This window comes from Stegostoma tigrinum, chromosome 7, assembly GCF_030684315.1.
Source record: "Stegostoma tigrinum isolate sSteTig4 chromosome 7, sSteTig4.hap1, whole genome shotgun sequence".
NCBI classification, from domain to species: Eukaryota; Metazoa; Chordata; class Chondrichthyes; order Orectolobiformes; family Stegostomatidae; genus Stegostoma; species Stegostoma tigrinum.
In genome coordinates, this window is record NC_081360.1 from 28,565,412 (window position 1) to 28,589,274 (window position 23,863).

The 23,863-nt window shown below is 41.3% G+C and overlaps 1 protein-coding gene across 9 annotated transcripts in view; it reads left to right on the forward strand.

Annotated features, from left to right (window-relative positions):
- LOC125454004 (diacylglycerol kinase beta) overlaps positions 1-23,863 on the forward strand; it is a 505,848-nt gene that overhangs the window by 323,536 nt on the left and 158,449 nt on the right. For all 9 annotated transcript variants that reach the window (XM_059647135.1, XM_048534235.2, XM_048534238.1 and 6 more), the window contains 2 exons: positions 320-409; positions 2,569-2,729. In XM_059647135.1, the coding sequence (XP_059503118.1) occupies positions 320-409; positions 2,569-2,729 (251 nt within the window). The remainder of the gene's footprint in view (positions 1-319; positions 410-2,568; positions 2,730-23,863) is intronic.

The window sequence follows — 23,863 nt, forward strand, 5'->3', positions numbered from 1 at the left end:
AAAACAATGCTTTTGTTTAACCATAGTACATTTTGTCTGGCATATTAAGTAACATTGTTAATTGGCCATTTTTGAAACTACTTTGATACCCAGTACATTGTAAAGACAGTACCACTCCGCATATGTAGCTCTAAACAGAGAAGCTAGTAGATGTTTCATTGTAAAAGTCTAAATGTGTATTTAGGATTCTCACTCATGTTATAGTTCGAGATAGTTGGTTTATAACCTGCCATTGTGGTGAAGAGCGGTCTATTTTTCAGCCTGCTCTTCCAGCTTTCAGTTTTACCTGAACTAAACCTATCTCTTGTCATTATTACAGATAAAATCAATCTAGCAAAACACCCACCTGTAGCTGTATTACCATTGGGTACTGGAAATGATCTGGCTAGATGTCTGAGGTGGGGAGGAGGTAAGAGTGAAACCCAATATCTACTGTAGATCCAATAAAATGTTTTGCCATTAAGCATGGTTCTGGTGGCTCTGGCTATGTAAACAAAATGTGTGGTCCAAACTTAAGCAAATGCGTTTCTCCAATTAAAAATTCCCAATAATGAAAATGCCTCTATTATTTTGCTCTAACAAGTAACAATCTATTCATATTGAGGAGTGTGCATTGCTGTTAAGGAGAGAGCTTGCTCCTTTCATGTTTTGCAAACATAACATATTGTGGAGCTGGAGGAACACAGAGGGCCAGTTAGCATCAGAGGAGGGAGAAGGCTGACGTATCGTGGTCAGGACCCTTCTTCCTCCTGTCCCACTGAGTTATGTCTGACTACAGCATCGACAATTCTTACTACCTCTGAATGTTTTACATAAAGTTCTGTTTTGAACTTAAACTGCAATTCTTTGTGCTGCTCTGGGCAATTTCTAAAACAAAGTGTGCTGTAACATGGAATTTGGCTGGAGCCGTAGATTAGCTTAAGCCTCTACGTATGAATGGTTGTTGTGAGACCAAGGCTATTTGCTAATTTCCTTCAGTGTAGGTTTCTCCCCCCGGCCCTCCTCTTAACCTAACTTACTCCGCTGCACTCTGCAGTGCAGCCACCAGATTTTTACCTCACCCAGCTGGCTAAGTGCACAAGCTGCTCAACAAGGTCATTGGGGTCATCAGCAAGGTCATTGGGGTCATTTAAGAGACTGCTGGACATGCATATGGTCACAGAAATTTGAGGGTGCATACATGCGGATTAATGGTCGGCACAACATCGTGGGCTGAAGGGCCTGTTCTGTGCTGTACTGTTCTATGTTCTATGTTCTAATACAAATAAGACCCAAATGTGAAAATAGTTCAGACCTCCAACTGTTTCTATTTGGTATGCAGCGGACTGAGGCTGTCCAATGGTAGCACCCACATTAATACTGACATTCGAATAATAGTTATGATGTGCTGGAAGCTCTTACTTGTCACATATGCCTTTTAGGTTTTCTAAAAATATTATCTAGGTTACTCCAGGATGATGCTTATTTTTAACAGGCATATATAATGAAAGTAAATGGCTTGAATATATGGATCTGGTTTGCATCTGTACGCCTGAAAACAAATGTTTACATTGAAGTTTATTAAAACAGCATTTACTCTGTAATGTAACTGGGATCCTATGAGGACAATTTCATCTGTACTGACTGTAATGAGATATTGTTGTTTATTCTCAAGGCTGTCAATTTAGTATTATATTAAAGAAGTGCTCCTTTGACAGAGTTGCTGACTTTCACAATAGATTACTTTATTTGCTGCCTGACCGTTAATCTCATGGAAATGGTCACCTGTTCTTTGTGGAATCCACAAATTTGCATTGTGTTGAATTCATTATCAGATGGGTTCTACAAAGAGTGAACAGTCTGTTTAACCAGAGCACCACCAGCACAGAAATCAAAGATGTATCCCATTGAATCAAAGTCCAATTTGAGTGCTCACCAAATATCCTATGGTAATGTTTGAAATAATTCTTTCTACAAATAATACCATCTTTACAACAAATTAACATGTATCACAAACACAGCTTGTGATGTCTTGCTCTGCATAAATTTTCTTGTTGGATTCACCTACAAGAAAGGTATTTTGATATGAAATAGGTTGGAATGTTTTGAGGATGTGATCAAGTGACAGATACATTTTAAAGATCTCTTATTCTTCAGTGCAGCACTGAGGGAATGCTGTGTTGTTGGAGGTATCATCTTTCAAATTTGACCTTAAACCGAAGCCTCAACTGCCCTTGAATCATGTTCCATTCCACTTCTTAAAGAATAGCAGTAGAGTTCTCCTGGTGTCCTGTCAACATTTATTGCTCAAATAATATCACTGTAAACAATTACTATTGTGACATCTCTGCTGCTGTGGGACATTGCTGTGTGAAAAACAGTTGCTGTGCTCGCTAATGTTACTACATTTCAAGAAATACATCATTGTCTGTACAGGGCTTTGAAATGTCCTGATGTTGTGAAAGGTGCTATAAATAAAATTTTGCTTAAATTCCTAATTAGTCCTATGTCCTTCAGCTATCTGAATAATATTGTTATACTAGTCATGTAGAGCCAAAGATTAAACATGTTTCTTTTTGCTTATAAAAGGATATGAAGGTGGAAACTTAATGAAAGTTCTGAAAGACATAGAGAACAGTATAGAAGTGATGCTGGACAGATGGAGTATAGACGTGATGCCAAACAACAAAGATGAGAAAGGGGATCCAGTGCCATACAGTATTGTTAACAACTATTTTTCTGTAGGTGTGGTAAGTACCAAAAGTTGTTCTTGTTCTTTTTTTTGTTTTCAATTTGCTAATTCTCAGTGTCTTGTTGACATATCGTGATATATATTTTAGACAGCACTTTTGTCATAGCAAAGCAAGTCATAGTTTGATGAAACAAAGACTCATGATAATATTTGTCGAAAAATGCTTCAAACTGATCACCACATTGTATTTATGCCATTGGAAAATTTCTCGGTTATTGCAGACTTTTTTTCCCAAAAATATATTTCTACTTGACATTACAATATGGATGCTGTAGTTTGGCATACTTAGTTGTCATCTCGACCTTGCTCTTAACTGCATTTTTAATAATAAATAATGCCTTTGTCAACTTAAAAAAAACACCAGCCGTTATGCAAACTAGCCTTCCATCCACTGACTCCATCTATATTTCCTGCTGCCTCAGGAAAGCAACCAACTTAATTGAAGGCCCTCCGATGCCGATTATACTATCTTCTGCCCTCTTTCATTGAACAGATGATATGAAAGTTTGAATACATGTTTGAACAGATTCAAGAACAGCTTCTTCCTCAGTCTTATCGGACCTCTCAGATGTTAATTCTGATTGACCTCTCTGCAGCTGTAACGCTCTATTCTGCACTCCATTCTGCTACCCTCATGCACTTTGTATGGTACGATCCACCTGTACAGCACACAAAACAGCACTTTTTGCCGTATCTCAGTACGTGGCAACAATAAATAAAATTCATATTCATGATACTTAAAGCAGACTGAGCAGCTCTAAAACTGAATAGCACATTCTTTTATCTCAGATATTAAGTGTGGTTCTGAAAATAATTCTTCCTTCACATCAATTTGTCCCTCATGTTGTTTTGGACTTGTTGAAAGCTACGAGGATTTGTGGTCTAACTCAAAAGAACTAAAAGTGGGCTTTCTTTCATGACCTCTATAATAAGAGTGTGATGAAGTCTTCAGTGTATGATTTTAATGCACGAAATGTTAAATCACAAGAATATTCATTCACATTTGGCAGCACTGTAACTAAGGAAACATCCATGGCCTGTGAAGGAAACCACTATTTAAAGATGAAGAATTAGAGTAAATTTCATTTCTTTATTTCATTCAAGCAATACATTTTGTCTCAAAGTTGCTTAAATATTTGTAGCAATTTCGTAGTTCCACACTGCAGTACCTGAATATATTTTAGGAAATAGAGAATGAATAAGGGTTTAGAACGTTGAGGCAATCTTGTTGCGCATTCTTTTGGCCTCTTCCTTACCTGTGTTTCCAGGTTTCGTCATTGTTTAGAACACTGACTGCATGACATTGACAGATGAAGCGCAAGCAAGGCAATTTTCATGAACAGTAAGGGAATTCACTCCCTCAATATGAAACAGGTGTATGGATATCTCTTCTGTTGGCAGCGGTCCGGATACCTTCACTCTACATCACTTCTCACTGTCATCAATAGTTGACCCACCTTGACACATCGTAGGGTGGCTCCTGGGCAGCAAGGATTATCTATTCACAACATTGTTCGAGACTCAAGTCCAGAAGCCATGTGCACAGAAAGCCTGTAATCAGAGTCATGTTTCCATGAGCGATATTAGAGACCCATCAGCAGCAGCCTTTAACAATGCTTTCTTTTTAAGCTGCCTGCACAATTTATTGAAGCTCTTTAGATCTCTGCCGAGCAGCACCAAGGTGTAAGGAAGTTTAATGCATATCAGCCAGTCTGGCCATTGAGGAAACTGTTTATAATCGCCAAACAAGCAATAAGATGAGGAGGAGCATGAGGAAGCGGAAAGGATGCTAAATGATAGTCCCTTTCAAGTGAGACTTTACATGATCACAGAGGTAATGAATAATATCAACAATATCTCAACGTGCACTTGGAGATTTCATTTTTAACCTACTTCTATCACCAACCATCATATTCTCTTCCAAACAACAATGCAAAACATATAATTCATGTCCTAACCCTATTTCAGAAATGTGGCCAATGCGCAGTGTTAAACTCCTCCCATCTGCCTCCAACCATCCTATTTTCTGTGCACTCGTGTTCAGTGTCCATCATGTAGAATTCTCCTTACCTTCTGGATTACGTACACGCTTAGCTGGTGGCTTTGAATGTAAGATCATGTGGCTGTCTCTGCCCATTCTCTCACTTCCTCCTCTTCCACCTCCACTGACTAAGAAGCTCCCAGTTCTCATGTATCTGAAATGACATGGACAGATAAGGATAGCGCTGTCGTGAGGAGAAAAGAGCAAGTAGAGTGAGAGTTGACAACGTGCAGTTTGACAGTTGGAAAATATTCTGCGATGAGGGACAAGTATGATGACTAAAGGAGGATACCCTCATCCCTCCAACCCTGTTCTCCATTGATGACAATAGGGCTAAAACGTGCATGTTCCCTTCCTATCTTGTCCTACTTCTTCCTGTTAGGCACCACTTTCTTTTGCAGGAAAGAGGGGAGTATCTCCTGCAGTATGTTTCAGTGATGTCACTGTCATGATTTAAAATGTATTTGTCTGCATGAGCATGACATTGTGGGCATGTGGTGGCAGCACTAGTGCATGTACACAAGTGGGGTAAAGTGTGTGAATTGAAGAATTTAGTACAAATTGATAGAGGCTATTGTGTATGTAATTGGGATGTATTGTGTTGAACAGAGTATGGGGTGAGTGGTACGTTTGGTCCGATGTGCGAATTGAAGATGAGCAGACTCACCTTGACCACAGATGTCATATCATTATAGCTGAACTTTTTGTTTTAAATTGTTCACGAGATGTGGGTGTCATTGGCTAGACCACCATTTATCTGCCCATGTCTGATTGTCCTGAATAAAGTGGTACAGAGTTGCCTTTTTAAACATCTGCGATCTCTGGGGCACAGGGGTGTACACAGTACTGCTCGGAAAGGAGTTTCAGGATTTTGATCCAGTGACCTTGGAGGAATGGGATTTGGTTCTGGATAACAAAGTGTGGAGCTGGATGAACACAGCAGGCCAATCAGCATCTCAGGAGCACAAAAGTTGCTTGGCCTGCTGTGTTCACCCAGCTCCACACTTTGTTATCTTGGATTCTCCAGCATCTGCGGTTCCCATTATCACGGATATGGTTCTGGGTCAGGTTGGTGTGTGACTTGGAGGGGAACTTGCTGGTGATGGCCCCATCTACCTGCTGTCTTTGTCGTAGTGGTCACAGCTTTTGAAAGTGCTGTTGGGGTGAAGTACTCAACCACATCTTGTAGATGGTACACACTGCTGTTACTGTGAGTCAGTGCCGAAGGGAGTGAATGTTGGAGGTAGTATATGTGGTTCCAGTTAAGCATGCTCCTTTGGCCTACAAACTTCTTGAATATAGTTGGTGATGCATTCACCCAGGCAAGTGGGGAGTATTCCACCACACTCCTGACTTGTGCTCTGTACGACAGGCTCTGAGGATTAAAAGTTATTTACTCACTGCAGGTTGCCTAGCCACTGACCTGCTGTTGAAACTACATCATTTATGTGGATGGTCCAGTTCAATTTCTAGTCAAATGGAATTGCCAGGATAGTTGGCAATTCGGTAATGGCAATGTCAGGGGCAGTAGTTAGATTCTGTTTTGTTGGGGATGAATGTCAATTATCACTCAGTTAGTTATTAGAATTACAGAGCTGTACAGCATGGAAACAGACCCATCAGTCCATACCAGATAATTTCAATTAATCTTGTCCCATTTGCCAGCATTTGGCCCATATCCATGTCAACCCTTCCTGTTCATTTACCCATTCAGATGTCTTTTAAATGTGACACTGGTACCAGCCTCCACCACTTCCTCTGGCAGCTCATGCTATACACGTACCACCCAATGTGTAAAAGATTTGCCCCTCAGGTCCCTTTTAAATCCTTCCTCTTTCACCTTAAACCTAAGTTTGGGCTGGCTTGGGAAACCAAAGGGTCTGTTTCTATCCTGTAATTTTCTTTGTTCTTTGTTCTATGCCCTCTAGTTTTGGACACACCCACCCCAAGGAAAAGACCTTGGCTTTTCTCCCTATCCATTCCCCTAATGATTCATGATTTTAGACACCTCCAAAAGGTCACCCCTCAGCCTCCAATGCTGCAGGGAATATATCCTCTGTCTATTCGGCCTCTCCCATATAGCTCAAGCCATCCAACCCTTGCAACATTCTTGGAAATTTTTTCTGAACCATTCCAAGTTTCATAACATCCTTCCCAGAGTAGGGATAACAGAATTGAACACAGTATTCCAATAGTGACCTAAGTAATGTCCTTCACAGCTGCAACATGACCTCCCAACTCCTATACTCAATGCACTGACCCAATAAGGGCAAGCATACCAAATGCTGCCTTCACTATCTTGTCTATCTGTGACTCTATTTTCAAGAAACTCCAAACCTGCACTCCAAGATCTCCTCGTTCAGCAACACTCCCCAGGACCTTACCACTAAGTGTTTAATTCCTACGCTGATTTACAAAATGAAGCACCTCACATTTATCTAAATTAAACTCTACATGCCGCCACTCTGTTCATCAGGTGACGGTCCCAATGTACTCTGAGGTAACCATCTTTGCTGTCCACTATACCACCAATTTCGACGTCATCTACAAACCTACTAACCATACCTCCAATTTTCACATCCAGATAGGGTGGATGGTGAGAGTCTTTTTTTCCTAGGATGATGACGTCAGCTTGTACGAGGGGGCAAACTGAGGGGTGATAGATTTCAGACAGATGTCAGAGGCCGGCTCTTTACTCAGAGTGGTAAGGGCATGGAATGTCCTGCCTGCCAATGTCGTTAACTCAGCCACATTAGGGGCATTTAAAACAATCCTTGGATAAGCATATGGATGATGATGGGATAGTGTAGGGTGATGGGCTTAGATTAGTTCACAGGTCAGCGCAACATTGAGGGCCGAAGGGCCTGTTCTGCGCTGTATTGTTCTATGTTCAAAATCACTTATATAGATGACAAAAAAGCAGTGGACCCAGCACCAGTCTTGTGGCACACCGCTGATCACAGGCCTCCACCACTAACCTCTGTCTCCTGCCTTTGAGCCAGTTGTGTATCCAAATGGCAAGTTCTCCCTGTATTCCATGTGATCTAACCTTACTGATCAGTCTACACTGTGGAACCTTGTTGAACGCCTTACTGAAGTCCATAAAGATCATAGATAATGGGAACTACAGATGCTGGAGAATCCAAGATAACAAAGTGTGAAGCTGGATGAACACAGCAGGCCAAGCAGCATCTCAGGAGCACAAAAGCTGATGTTTCGGGCCTAGACCCTTCATCAGAGAGGGGGATGGGGAGAGGGTTCTAGAATAAATAGGGAGAGGTGGGAAGGCGAACTGAAGATGGAGAGAAAAGAAGATAGGTGGAGAGGAGAGTACAGGTGGGGAGGTAGGGAGGGGATAGGTCAGTCCAGGGAAGACGGACAGGCCAAGGAAGTGGGATGAGGTTAGTAGGAAGGAAATGGAGGCGCGGCTTGGGGTGGGAGGAAGGGATGGGTGAGAGGAAGAACAGGTTAGGGAGGCGGAGACAGGCTGGGCTGGTTTTGGGATGCGGTGGATGGAGGGGACGAGCTGGGCTGGTTGTTTGATGCAGTGGGGGGAGGGGACGAACTGGGCTGGTTTTGAGATGGGGTGGGGGAAGGGGAGATTTTGAAGCCAGTGAAGTCCACATTGATACCATTAGGCTGCAGGGTTCCCAAGCGGAATATGAGTTGCTATTCCTGCAACCTTCGGGTGGCATCATTGTGGCACTGCAGAAGGCCCATGATGGACATATCGTCTAAAGAATGGGAGGGGGAGTTAAAATGGTTCGCGACTGGGAGGTGCAGTTGTTTATTGCAAACCGAGCGGAGGTGTTCTGCAAAGCGGTCCCCACTCCTCCGCTTGGTTTCTCCAATGTAGATGAAGCCACACCGGGTACAATGGATACAATATACCACATTGGCAGATGTGCAGGTGAACATCTGCTTAATGTGGAAAGCCATCTTGGGGCCTGGGATGGGGGTGAGGGAGGAGGTGTAGGGGCAAGTGTAGCACTTCCTGCAGTTACAGGGGAAGGTGCCGGGTGTGGTGGGGTTGGAGGGGAGTGTGGAGCGAACAAGGGAATCACGGAGAGAGTGGTCTGTCCGGAAGGCAGACAAGGGTGGGGATGGAAAAATGTCTTGGGTGGTGGGGTCGGATTGTAGATGGCGGAAGTGTCAGAGGATGATGCGTTGTATCCGGAGGTTGGTGGGGTGGTGTGTGAGAACGAGGGGAATCCTCTTGGGGTGGTTGTGGCGGGGGCAGGGTGTGAGGTACAGCTACCTAAATACACCTCATCCCACCCACCCTCCTGCAAAAATTCCATCCCCTATTCCCAATTCCTCCGCCTCCGACGCATCTGCTCCCAGGATGAGGCATTCCACTCCCGCACATCCCAGATGTCCCAGTTCTTCAAGGACCGCAACTTCCCCCCGCAGTGGTCGAGAACGCCCTTGACCGTGTCTCCCGCATTTCCCGCAACACGTCGCTCACACCCCATTTTCTTGTGCACACTGAAGAAATTGCTCTTAATCTGAGCCCTTAACACTTTGGCAGTCCCATGTCTATGTTTGGAAAATTAAAATCCCCTACCATGACAACTGTATCATTCTTACAGATAACTGAGACCTCCCTACAAATTTGTTTCTCAATCTCCCACTGACTATTTGGGGAGTCTATGGTACTATCGTAATAAGGTGATCATTCCTTTCTTACTTCTCAGTTCCACCCAAATAACTTCGCTTGACATACTCCCAAGAATATCCTCCTCTAAGTACAGCCATAATGTTATCCTTAATGAAAAATACCACCCCTCCTCCCCCGTTGCTGCCCTATCTGTCATTGCTTTAGCAACATTTAAGCTGCCAGTCCTGTCCATCCCTGAGCCATGTCTCTGTAATTGCTATGATATCCCAGTCCCATGTTCCCAACCATGCCCTAAGTTCATTTGCCTTACCTGTTAGGCCTCTTGCATTGAAACAAATGCAGTTTAATTAATCAGTCCTCCCTCATTTTCTGCTTTCTTTTTGCTTGCCCTGATTGTTTGATGACTTTTTCCCAACTGCACCAGTCCAAGACTGCTCTCTTTTCACACTGTCTCCCTGGCTCCCACCCCCGACCTTACTAATTTAAATTGCCCTGAAACCTGAACCGCTGTTACAAATCTCCCCGCCAGTATATCAGTCCCCATCCAATTCAGGCGTGACCCATCCTTCTTATACCGGTCACTTTTACCCCAGGAGACATTCCAATGATCCAAAACTGTGAATCATTCTCCCCTGCACCAGCTCCTCAGCCACGCATTCATTTGCTCTAGCCCCCTTTTCCTACTGTCACTAGCTCAAGACACTGGGAGTAACCCAGATATTACTACCCTCAAGGATCTACTTGGCATTCTCTTCTCAGAAGCTCATCCATTTCTCTTAATATGTCGTTAGTCCCAACGTGTACAATGACCTCTTACTGGTCCCTCTCCCCTTTGAGAATATTCTGCCGCCTCTCAAGATATCCTTGACCCAGGGACCAGGGAGGCAACACAGCATCCTGATGTCTTGTCTGCCGCAGAAACGTCTGTGCAGCTGACTAGAGAGTCGCCTATCACAATTGATGGCTTGGAACCTGGCGTAATGCGTGTTACATTAGAGCCTATCTTGGTACCAGAAACCTGGCTGTCATTGCTACATTCTGTCAAGTCAATGAACAGTGCAGGTTGTATGCATAGAAAAAATTTGACCAGCAGGACCAATAATTTAAGATGTTGCCTGCAATAGAAGAAACAGGTGTGAATTAATCGTATAAAACAATCCACTCAAAAGTTACACAGATTAGCCTCTTAATTTTTGAAATGCTAATGTTGTAGTCCAACTCTAATGTTTACATCAGAACATTTTAATACCATGGTTAACCTTGCTTTTGAAGTGTCTGTGGCTCAAACAATAAAAACATATTTATCCCAATATAGTAAGCTTGATTGTATGTTGTAATGAGCTCATTAATAATTGATGTATTCTATAGACTGAACATTTGTGCGTGTAAGCAGAGACTACATTAAGCAACAACTCGGAGATTTCTGTTTCTATCCCGCTCCTGACTTCGCTTTAATTTCTGCTTCGTATTGATTAATAATGGATGACAGGAACCTTTTGAGGTTTGTCACTAATATTTCATTTTAATGGCTCATTCTACTAATGATGTGCCAGTTTTAAAGGCCATGCTACATCCTTCTTGTCATTACAATACAAATACAAATTGCCTGGCTTTGGGTCAAGTTTTATTTGAGCAACACTACAAGCAATTTGTGCTACAGCTTATCATTTAGTCTGAGCTCTCTGTACTTTAGACTTATAGAATTTCTGATCACCCAAAGAGGTCCTGTGGCCCTTCATATCCCTCCCCAGTCATCAAGCATGTATCTACTCTGATCACATTTTCTAGCACATGGCTTGTAGTGTTGTATGCTGCGGCACTTCAAATTGCCACTTCGGTAGATTTGCAACCACCATTCTCTTTTGAGGTATGCAGCTACAGAACTTCCTTGCCTCAGTGTGGTATTTGAAAATAACTTGCTAACCAAATGAGAAGGGATTCCCATCTTAAACAAGATGCATGTTTTGACATGACAGCATCTAGGTACAAGTTTCACTGATGTAATAAACATTGTTACAGAGATTATGAGGAAGGCCCAAATGGTAGGACTTGCCACTTTGAGATCCTAATCTGTTCTGCCACCAAGTCCATATGTTGACATCATTGGGGTGGCCTTGTCCTCAGCATTAATTGTTTCAGGCTCTGGGTTTATTTCTCACATCAGGGTGACAATGTACATCACTAGAACTTACCTATTTTTGACTAATGCCAGAGGATATTTTATTCAGCTGAACATGTAGGCAAGCCTAAAGTTTTATTATCATCTTAAATTACTGTTCCGACAATTAAAGGCAGCACTCACTTGGTAAAGTATCATCTTAAGTTATATACTCAGGATTTTGGAGCAGGGACATCAAAGTCGAATCTGCTCCGTTCTTTTGTTAACTGCTGTTTCACTATCCGAACAAATTCAGTTAAAAATTCCTCAAGTATATTACACTGTTCATTCTTGTTCTGAGTGAATTTTCCTGTGCTGCCTTGTATAGCATAGGTAATGGTGAAAAAGACATCAAAAATTGAAATATCAGTTTCTCAGCATGGAAAAAAAACTCTGATTTTGCATCTAGTTTTAAACAGAGACCTAAATCTCTCTCTTTAACAGCAATCACATTGTTTCCTTCTGTTTTCATTTTATTATTGGAATCATGATCAAAAGCCTCGTGAAAAGGTTGGGTTTTAAGGAGGATGGGGGTCTTGAGCAATTTTGGGAATATGGGCATGTTAAATGTCAGGGCAAAAGAAGGGGAATACTTGGGAACATGGAGCATACTTGTAAGAGTTGAAGGACTCAAAGCAACTTAGAGTTGAGGAGGGACAAGATCATGAAAAATTCTAAAAATGAGGATGAGAACTGCATATTGGAGATGAGAGGGTGTCAAGAGGCCAAATGGATAGCAAAAACAAAGGGAAGATAAGACTTGATGCAGGAAAAGTTAACATGAGTAGAGTTCTAGATTGTTTCAAGTTTACTGTATCCAGAGAATGAGAAGCCAACCTGAAAAACATTGGAGTGAAAGCACGCTACTGCAGATGTTGAAGATCTGAAACAGAAACAGATGGTCCTAAGGAACTCATCGGGTCAGGCAGCGTTGAAGGAAAGTAAAGTGTGTGAGCACTGTGAGCACAATGTGGCTTTTGTTTGGAACTGCACAGCATCTGGCCATGCAATCGCAGGAAGTGTAGCTCTTCTCTTTTATTTTCTCTTCATTGTCCATGGCACCAAATAATCTTTCTAGGAACAAAAGGAGAGATGAAATGGTTAAAATAGGAAATGAACATTTGGAAACCAAACGCAGACTGGGTGATCACTTTGTGGAACATTTCCACCCAGTCCAGAAGTACAACCATGATGTTCTGGCCCCTTGTTATTTCAATGCACCATCCTGCTCTCAAAGTCACGTTTCTGGTCCTGCTTCTACTGTGATGTTTCCTTGAAGCTCGGTGCGAGTTGAAGGAGCAGCACCTCATTTTACAGTGAGCTATTTTGCAGCCATCCAGACTTGGGACACCTTCAGACTATGAATGCTGTCACCCCATTTTAATGTTTTTCTCCCATCGTCTGTAATTTGTTTTTGCGGACACTCACTCTGGGCCAACGCTTTGTTACTTCACTACAATAATTGACGCTCCCTTTGTCTTTTGTTTCAAGACATGCCTGATCCTTAATCTCACTTTCTCCAACCTTCTCTTCTGTCCATTTGCTTCAGACACTTATTAACAACATAAAACTCATCAGTTTTCCAACTGTCTCTCTGTCCAGTTCCCAAGAAATCAGAGACAAAAACAGAAATTTCTGGACAAATTCAGATCTGGTAGCATTTGTGGACAGGAATCATAGATATTGTTTAGGATCAGGTTCTGAGGAAGGGTCATCTGAGCCGAAACATTAACTCTGATTTCTCTCCATGGAGGCTGCCAGACCAGCTGAGCTTTTTCAGCATTTTCTGTTTTTTGGTTCTGAAGTCATGTTGAGGTTGAAATGGTAACACGCTTTCTCTCTCCACAGGTGCTGCCAGGCAGTGAAATAGTAAACTCTAGGGTTCTGTTTTTGCCTGGCTCTTGGGACGTGATTGGGGTTCGGAAGTGTGGGCCATGAAATGGAAGGGGGTGGAGTACATGTCAGTTTCCCCTGCCCATGACTGTTTTATCAGTGGCATGGATGTTAAAGTTTCTCCACCTACCTGCCCGACAGTTGTGCAATAGGGTCTCTTACCAACACCACTGGCATTTTACCAGCGCTGGATGGGGAGACTGTCTGGTAAGTTCTGGTGGTCTCCCTATACACTCAAGCAGAGGGCTGGGGTGGTCTTCCAATTTGGACACTGGCCTGTTGGAACTGCCCTCTGAGGCAGCCACAATTGCCGTGGCAACCCCAATCCTAACCCTGTCATCAGCCCACCTAACTACCTGCTACGACCATCCACCCTATTTATGCCAGTTAGGAGGGCCTACAGGTATTTGTTCAAAAACACATGCTTCATTAATGTGAAATGGCTTTAAGGCAATTGATGAATAGTGGATGCTGTTTGGACAATGCAAACTTTCCACTGTACAGTATAGCCATTTCCCCATGATGTAATTTTCTATAGCACAAGGTCACGAGAAAGCAACTAGCATGTTATAGGAGAAATACCTTTATTTCCATGGTGTGCCGCCTTCCAACCGTGGTGCTCAATGAGCCAGCATTTTCTGGGGGCTCCTTTTAAAGGAGCTGGCACCTTGACCACAATTAATTGCGGCCAAACAGTCCAAAGATGTGACTGAGGTTCCTAGAAACAACTGAGGTAGGAATGCCCCCAGCACCCTGCCATACTAATAAAAGGTTGACCTAGTAGTAGCAAAAACCAGGACGAAGATTTCAATTGCAGTTGGGCTAAAGCAGTTCCAGGCATTTAAAATGGTCCAAATGCAGGTGTTTGTATTCTTTGTAGCTGTGAGAAATAAGAAAGCGGTGATCGTGATATAATGTTGTGGCAGAGACCATTGTCAAATTTCTTTGTATTTCTAAGGATTAACTGGCTCATACCTCAATCTGGAGCTGGTACAAAATGTCTGACTGTACATATCTTAAGATTGAGAAACATGGAGAAAATATCAGCCTATTGTGGTCAGTATTCACCTTGAAGCTGACCTTGCATCTGCAGATGATTGGTACCAAAGAGCAACAAATGAATGAGGAAGACAGTGGTGCAAAGGGTACACATTGGCATATTCCAGAAATATCAGGTTGGAAATGAAATTATTGTTAGAGATGGTATAGGTATTACTGAATAGGTCATCAAAGTACCAAGCAAGGACAGTGTCACTGAACAATACAACTGGAAGGATCTGCCAAAGCAAAAGCTGTGTATTGTCCTGCAATTCTTGTCATACGATATACCAGTTGTCACTTGGAGAGATTCAATGCGAAGTTGCAGGATTTGGTAGGCAAGCCCAGAATACTGGAGAAACTCGACAGGTCTGGCAGGGCTTAGGAATCCTGAAGAAGGGTCATTCTGGACTCAAAATGTTAACTGAATTTCTATTTCCACAGCTGCTGCCAGAGTTTCTATAGCATTCTATGTGTTTGTTTCAGAATTCCAGCATCCAGAATATTTTGTCTTTATCTGCACTTTCAAAGACTTTGCAAGAGATCAGAGAAGTTAGGAATGGTATTACAGTTTGAAAGGATAGAGTGGTTGAGAGTTTTCTTTGAACAGGTAGGTGCTGGTGATTTTAAAAGGACAAAATTAGAGGAGAGGGCATCATCTCTGATTCATGGGAACCACAAATGGCAATTTAGTAACCATCAATCAAATGGGAATGGGATCAGAAAATAACAAGACCATGTAGATAGTGTTTGAGCAAGAAAGATGGCATGTTTTATACTTTTCATGACCCAGATCGTGGAGGTCATTTTCTTATGACCTTCGTATGATCTTCCTGAGTTGTGTGGCTTAGCTAATCACTGGTAAACTCAATGAACTATCAAAGAAATGTCTAGAAGGGATCATTTTGGCAAAAACATTAAACATACTTTTGCTTCACACAACATCATTCTACAAACTAAAAACAAAAAACTACTGGAGATCTGAATCAAACAAGAACAGAAACTCCTGGATGAATAAAGCTCTGTCAGCAGTTTCTGTTTTGGTGTGATTCTGAAAGCTCCATCTGCCACAGGAATTTATACATGCAACATAGCTGTTTTCCATCCATCCAACAAGAGCGTGATATCTTATTTCCATCCATCATTGTAGCCACTTTGTCCAATAATTGCAAGATTGTAATGTGTCGCTTTAGTGTTGTGCACTTCACTGAAAATTGAGTTAAAACATAAATGTTATGACCAGAATTCTCAGAAGAGAATCCAGGACAGTTCTAGGAATTATTGCTCGGAGTTATGCAGGAGAATTCAGTTTTCTTTGACTGAAGCAAAGAAGATTGAAGGGGACATAAATTTAGTTTGGACTAAAAGATTACAACATTTAAAAGGCATCTGGATGGGTACATGAATAGACAAGGTTTGGAGCAATATGGGTCAAATGCTGGCTAATGTAACTGGATTAATTTTAACTATCTGGTTGACATGGACGAGTTGGACCAAAGGGTTTGTTTCTGTGCAGTATATCTCTATGATTCCATGAAAAGAATATGTGGATTGTCAAATCCACATTTAATGCTGGATTTCAGAAGCTGTGGATAGATATGTGAATAGTAATAGGACTCCACCTTGTTATGGTAGATGGAGACAGAGATGAGAAGATATTCCACAGAAAGCACTGATTCTTTGTTTATAGTTACCATAGAAACAAATCATGGAATCCTACTCATAATTGAGTTAGACAGATTGAAGATTTGATACTTCTGAAATAATTCCATTACCTTTTGAGAGAGGATGGAATAAACGTCAGAATAGATAAGGTATCATTACAAGATCTTTGGAAGGACAAAGGTAGACGGGTAATATATATTTTTCTTGCGATGAACTGTATATGGAGTTGCAAACAGTCTGTTTCAGCCCTAGGCAGCAGTCACAGAGGAATACAGATTCAGTGGCAGGTCAATGTAACTTCTGTCTATTCTTGGGTATGTCAGTTTATTTTGCTCAGGACCTTTAAGTGCCATTAAAGAGGAATATATCTTTGTCTTATTGTGATGAGTTTCATTCAGACCTATTTTTCAGATGTGAAAGGACATTATGGTACAAGTATTTCCAAGTAAAGTATAGTGTGTTTACAGGATGTTTGTTAATGAAAGTTATACAGCTGATGACAGGATTGGTTTAGTGCAAGAGGCATGGTGTTAATTATTGTGCAGCTGGTGCCCTGATCCAGATTTGAGCTGACTGTGGAAGTAATTACATTTGCAAATTAGAAACCCATCAATTAATGTAACTTGAAACTTTGCATTTCATTATTGGTTCAATTTCAGTCATCAGATTTGAAGTTTATAAGGCTGATTTATCTTAAATACATTAAGAAACGGAGGATGCACTTCTAAGATTTTAAAATTTGAAGATAGCTAAAACAATTCAGTTTAATTGAAATATAAGATTATAGAAAATGAATTAAATTTATTTCCAGGTTGTGGAATTAATTCCAAATTGGTTCATGGCTCCATACTAGCATTCGTAAATGAAGGATAGATTGTGTTTGGTGATTCATATTTAAAGTACTTTGTTGTGTTGTACACATGGTAACTAGCTGTAGTTCACATAGGACCATAGGCACAATTGGTTGCATAGCTTGAGGAATGCCATTGCACAACATGATGTAGGCCTTCATGAAGTACCATGCCTCGATAGGGATTGAACTCATTCTGTTGCCACCATTCTTTGCCATTTCCTAGCCTAATGAGCTAAGCAAACCCCACGATGTCATGCACGGAAAATTGTCTTCTCAAGATAGACAAGGCAAAAGTTAAGGTCACATAAAACTAAAACAATCAGTTTCAAGGAATAGGAATAGTGGATTGGCTCTTTGTATATTACAGTCTGTGTATTTTCATTGCAACAGTCCATTGTATGCAGTACTTTCTTGCCAAAATTTATCCTAAACAAAATTGACTGTCAACATTAACTCTACTTTCTTTGAGCTCATCTGTACCAGTAAACTCAAATATGGCATTAGAAAATGATTACTGAACTGACATTAACAGTCTTAAAGAAATAAGGCCAACTATCGTGTAATTCAATTTGAGATATTGTTTTCTCAATAAAATAAAGTACAATAAAGTTCTTGAAATGAAGTACTGCTTTCTAAGTGATTGCATCAATTCTTGTTTTAGGTGCTTTCAAGTGAGCAAAGGAAGTGCTTTTGTCCAGTCGAGATAACACATTAATTCATCATTAGGATTGATGGTGTTTGTACTTGAAACCATTACTTACCTTCATGCTGTTTCATCATTGATATAGCAGTCCTCCAACTGTTTGATTTATAATCACTTAGAGCACTGGAACCTGGGAGAAAGTCATGTGATTGTCTCTTGTGATTACGGAGAATAGTGTACTGAGGCAATGCTGCCTTTAATGTGTGAACACTGATCATTTAAAAAAAGTTCACATGACCAGGAAAACGTCACTTTTACTTGTTTCTTTACAAAACATGTGCAGACTGATTTTCTATGTTTTTCTGCATAGAAGTCATAAACATTTAAGAGGCTTTGACTACTTTGGTGAGCATTAAAATAGCTGTTATTTTAGACTTCTAATAGTGAGATTGATTTTTGTTTCCGATGTACGTATCAGGTGGGTGATGGATAAGGGTCACTCCATCCACCTGATGATATCAGTAAGAGGCCTGATTAAACTTTTGTAAATTAGGTCATTTCACTGCAAAAGATTTGTGGTCACTTATAAGAGCTGATACATGGCTCACCATTTGGGAAGCCAGGAAATCTGGCAGGGCAGAGGCTAAAGTGGACTTGAGAGAGCACTTTGAAGGGTAAGCCTGAAGATTTACTGGGTGGGAATCAAATGGAGCTGGAGATTAATCTGGTAGCAGCAAAATATACAGATCGCAACACAACAATGACGTAAACTAAAGGGTGGTTTTAAGGCTTTGGCGGTCCCTGAAGTAATAAAGAAAAAGTCCTAAGATAAGAAAGTGTGAAGCTGGATGAACACAGCAGGCCAAGCAGCATCTCAGGAGCACAAAAGCTGACATTTTGGGCCTAGCCCCTTCATCAAAGAGGTGGATGGGGTGAGGGTTCTGAAATAAATAGGGAGAGAGGGGAGAGGCGGACCGAAGATGGAAAGAAAAGAAGATAGGTGGAGAGGAGAGTGTAGGTGGGGAGGTACGGAGGGGATAGGTCAGTCCAGGGAGGACGGACAGGTCAAGGAGGCGGGATGAGGTTAGTAGGTAGGAAACGAAGGTGCGGCTTGAGGTGGGAGAGGGGATGGGTGAGAGGAAGAACGGATTAGGGAGGCGGGGACGAGCTGGGCTGGTTTTGGGATGCATTGGCTAACTTTAGTTGATTATAATGTTCTTCTTGGGAGTTGTAAACCATGCATGCATCATTAATGAGTGGCAAGTACATTGGTAGTAGTACTGGTTAACATAAAAAGACTTTTGAGTCTAACAATACCATAAGACCTTCAACGCAGTTTATTAATTGCACACCCCCTCCCCCTGACACCCCAGTTATTTTGGATGAGAACATCAGCTCACGTAAAAATCAAAGCCAGCCTCACATGCAACTTTTAACGTATTACCGCCCTATTCACATCAGAAAAATGTGTACGGAAGTGAAGATCAACTCCATTATTTCCTATCTATTTACCCTAAGTTGATTACCATCACAGATTATGTGGAAATGACAATGGCACTTTGAGGAACAAGCATGCCCTTTATTTGTAGAACTATTTCCTGACGTGATTTTGCTATTCTGATTCTGGGTGTGGTTGCTGTGGGAACTTTCCCGTTATACCACTGTTGCTACAGTAGCTGTACGACAGAACAGCGACCCTATCGGCACAGTCTAGAATGTGACGAGCTGTTTTAAAATCAGAACTTGTGATTAGTGCATCATTCTCTATAGCTGGGAAAGGCCCAAACATCGTGCAAATATCACTCTTTGGCTTCAATGAGCTAGGCTATATGTTATTTTTATACTCTTAAAAGCCATCGGGTTGCATTTGACATTGCCAATTCCTGGAGAAAAATTATGAACATTTTGGTTCTCTTTGGCGAGTGGATTTTTTAAAATTTCTGAGTAACCTGATATGGTAGTGAGTGAGTGAATTATATAGGTTCCTTATTTATAAGGGGTTTGATCTTGCAATCTTGTTAGGATAATGGTAAGTATATACTGCATCTGTCCAAAAGTGGTGCATTCACATAAAGTAATTTAATATTCATTATGGAAAACAATCTTGCTTTACTGTAGTAGAAGACACTTGGTTTAATATATTAAACTCGTAAAATGGTCATGTGCCTTACTGCTGGAAATACCCAGTGCCCATAAAAGGAGCATTAATAGCAATTATACATTTTGGCAAAACTCTAAAGGCAAAGTTCAATAAGATAAATTGAACCCTATGTATTCTTAAAAACAGACAAGTTTAATCGTTGAGGAGTAAGTTCCAGCTTAAGTACATTCTTAAATGATTGAATATGTAAGCAATTCAATATTTTCTTTTGAGGATTTCCTCCTCATTTAATCCTTTAAGTGTGTTCAAGCTTGTAATATACTATGAACTATCTTTTATTCTTTATTAAAAAAAAGTCTGTCAACTTGATTTGTAACTTGCCCCATAATTCAGTGAGTGTAACCAATAAGCAGCCCAGCAGACTTGGAAGATCCCAGAACTGACCACTGATCTATGCTGATTAACTGATCTCCGTCAGGCTGATGCCGGTGGGATCCATTTAGCTTCCATATCCTTGTGTCAAGAAGAGGAAATCATCTACATTTCCCATAGGTGTGCAAACCATTTCAGGATTGGATTAGGCTCTCATTCATTTCCAGCGCCCTCGAATTCTCCATCTACAGTCTTCTCCATCCCAAAACCCTCCCTTGCCCCACCCCCATGGACATGGACACGGACACATACATGCACTCACTCACGTGTTCTCCTGCACACTGTCTCAGTCTCTCACATTCTCTTGCACATACACACATGCTGTCTTTCTCTCTGAAAACACCTGTGTACATGCACACGCTACATCATACACGCATGTACATTGGCTTGCAAGCTCTCTCTCTCTCTCTCTCTCTCTCTCTCTCTCTCTCTCTGTCTCTCTGTCTGTCTTCTCTCTCATGCGTTCACGCACACCCTTCCAATGTGCCTCTTTTTTTTAATGTTCTGCTCATTGCTATTGTCACGGCAGTAAATTAATGTTTATTTGAGTGCAGTACTACAGGATCATTGCATGCAGTTTGAAGAATGCAGATGAAAATTCTTCCCATCACAAAGCAAAAGGTTATGGACTTCCACTTTGTTTTGGCTGACCAAGGGTTCATTATATTCACAACATCAGAGAATTGGTTTGAATAATTTTGAAGATACTCCAGACTGTTTTATCTTTTCTGCCAAAATATTGGCTGCTGCAGAACTGGAAGACAACGTGCAACATATTACTCGTGGAACCACGTATTGTGTGGGCCTCCAGGGGGAGAGAGCCAGATTGCCTGGCACTTCCTTGTTTTCCCAATTCCATATGGAAACAATTCAATTGTCAAATACTATGCAGCTGTCTTATCCACTCTCACACACGCTGCTGAGAGAGCTGGTTTTCCCCTTGGTTAGCTGGCATCTTCAAGAGCTTCAGCAACGAGAATGCTAGAAGCCTTTCATTCTTTAGGAGGCAGACTTGGCTGTGAGGAGTTAATTGGCTTTGAAAGAGGGAATTTAAGGTCACTATGGGATTGAATTTGAATTCTGGTTTTTGAAACCTGACTCCATGGTTTTTTTCAAAGTTCCTTCAATCCAATGCCGACTAAAGCTTGATTCAATTTTTACACTGCTCACACAGATGGTAGTGCGTGTATGGAATAAACTGCCAGAGGAGGTGGTGGAGGCTGGTAAAGTTACAACTTCTGAAAGACATTTGGATGTGTATATGAATAGGAGAGATTTGGAAGATATGGACCAAATGCTGGCAATTAGGACTAGGTTAATTTAGGATATCTAGTTGTCATGGACGAGTTGGACTGAAAGGCCCACTCTGTGCTGTACAGCTCTATGACTCTAGTAACAACCTTTTATATTTCCTAATTCTACTCCAAAAAGACCTGATTCTAATCTTTGTACTGTGTTCCCCAGTAATACATTCCCCAATCAAGCCATTCTTCTTCTCAACCTGCTCGTTTCCCTCTGAACTAATTTCTTCCTATCTTGACTCTATTTTTCTTCCTCTTGTTCATTCTCTTCCCCACCTACGCTTGTGATTCTTCTAATACTCTGTTAGTTTCCTAGTTTCTAGTTTTCTGGCTCTGGCTGACACTTCTTCAGCATGGATTAACCCATCAAGGCAGTCGAAAGGCTCTCTGCTGCTTACAGTAATAGAGATATACAGCACACAAACAGACCCTTCAATCCGGCCCATCCATGCCGACCTCATTTCCTGAATTAATCTAGTCCTATTTGCCAGCATTTGGCCCATATCCCTGTAAACCCCTCCTATTCATGTACCCAGCCAGATGCCTTTAAAATGTTGCAATTGTCCCCTTCCTTCAAAACTGGCCTACACAGTCACTATCCACCACCACCCTCCTTTGCCTGGCTAGGCTTTATCAGACTTTGAGCAACTTCTCCTTTAACTCATCCCACTTTCTCCCGTTCTGAAGAACTGTCATACCAGCCTTGAGACATTACCTCACTTTCTGTCCCACAGATCCTGCCAGACAGAGTTCCTCCAGCATTCTGAATGTTAATTTCACATTTCCAGAATCCATAGTATTTTACTTTTATCCATTCTCAAGTTGGTTGATTTTCAATATCTGGAAGGCTGGTTGGTTGCAGCTAACCATTGTTAGATGGGTATTTGTAATGACGACTTAGCTTTCTATGGCATGGTAAGTCCTTTTTTATTATATTTATTCATGGGATGAGGGTATTGCTGGCCAGGCCAAGATTACTGCCCATCCCTAATTGTCAAGTGAGCAATTAAGAATCAGTCACATTACTGTAGTCACATGTAGTCCAGACCAGGTAAGGATGACAGCTTCCTTCCCTGAAGGACATTACTAAACCTGATGGGTTTTTCAGACAATAGACAATGGATCCGTGGTCATCATTAGACTCTCTTATGGACCAGACTAAAACCCCTCAAAATATGTTAAGATGGTTGAGATTTCAACTTTTTCTTATTTTCAAAGGCAAGCGTAAGGTGTTGTAAGTTTGATTGGTCAAACTACCAGGCTTGAAGCAAAACACACGTTATTCTTAAACTATAGTTAAAATACATACAAACAAAAGAAGAATTGGAATAACATAACTCTACTGGAAAACCTAACAGAATAATGGGGTATTTAAAAACTAAACAGCACCTGGTCAATAGAGTGGCATCCCGTAGACATATCCTTGCCAAAGGCAAACTCAGTAAAATAGATTGGAGAAGCGCATGTAAGACAGCCCAGGAGGAAAGATCAGCAAGAAAAAACTGAGAGAGATGGTGGGGGGAGGTGCGAAAGAAAGAAAAATAAAAACACTGGACAAAATACATCTCTCAAAGCTATAGAATCATCACAACTCTTACTTCCAGACTTTCATTGATTTCAAATTCCACTAACTGCTCTGGGGGGGGGGGGGGCGGGGTTTCAAACTCGGGTAGCTAGAGCATTATCTAGGCCTCTGGATTAGCAGTTCAGTGATAATGTCACTTGGCTGTTGCCTCCCTAAAACTTGCAAAGAGACATAATGGAACAAAAGACTACTACAGTGCAGTAAGCATTATGAAATATGGCACTTCCCTGTAGGATAGAAGCAAAATGCAGTTTTAATGGCATTAATAATAGAATGGCACAGCTCAGACAATAACATATGGATATTGCCCTTGAACCATCCATCTGCTCTGTGTCTGAAGGTACTGTAGCATTTACAAATGCATAATTAGTGAAGGCAGTTAGCCTCACTTATTCTGACAGGAAATTCTGTCCCATTACGTTTGTGCTTGCCAATGGTGATGCAAATATACATGAATTTGGAAGAACATCTGAAGCAGGCCTGGTTTTGGGGTGAGGATGGAGGTGTGAGTGTGTGTGTGCGTGTGTGAGTGAGTCATCAGCTAACATATCTATCTTGCAGATTCACGTTGGAAGCATAATTACAGTTCCTCAGAGAAGTACCAATGTTTAATCTCAAGATAGAGAAATTTATGATGCAACAAGACAAAAGGGCATGAGTCACTGTCTCTATGACAAACCTGGAAGCACTTAGATTTTTAAAAATTGATTTAATCATGATTTCATCCCATGAAAATATCTACAAATCTAAAATGTTGAAAGGAAAATCGGGTCTGTGCCAAATGTATATTATACACCTAAT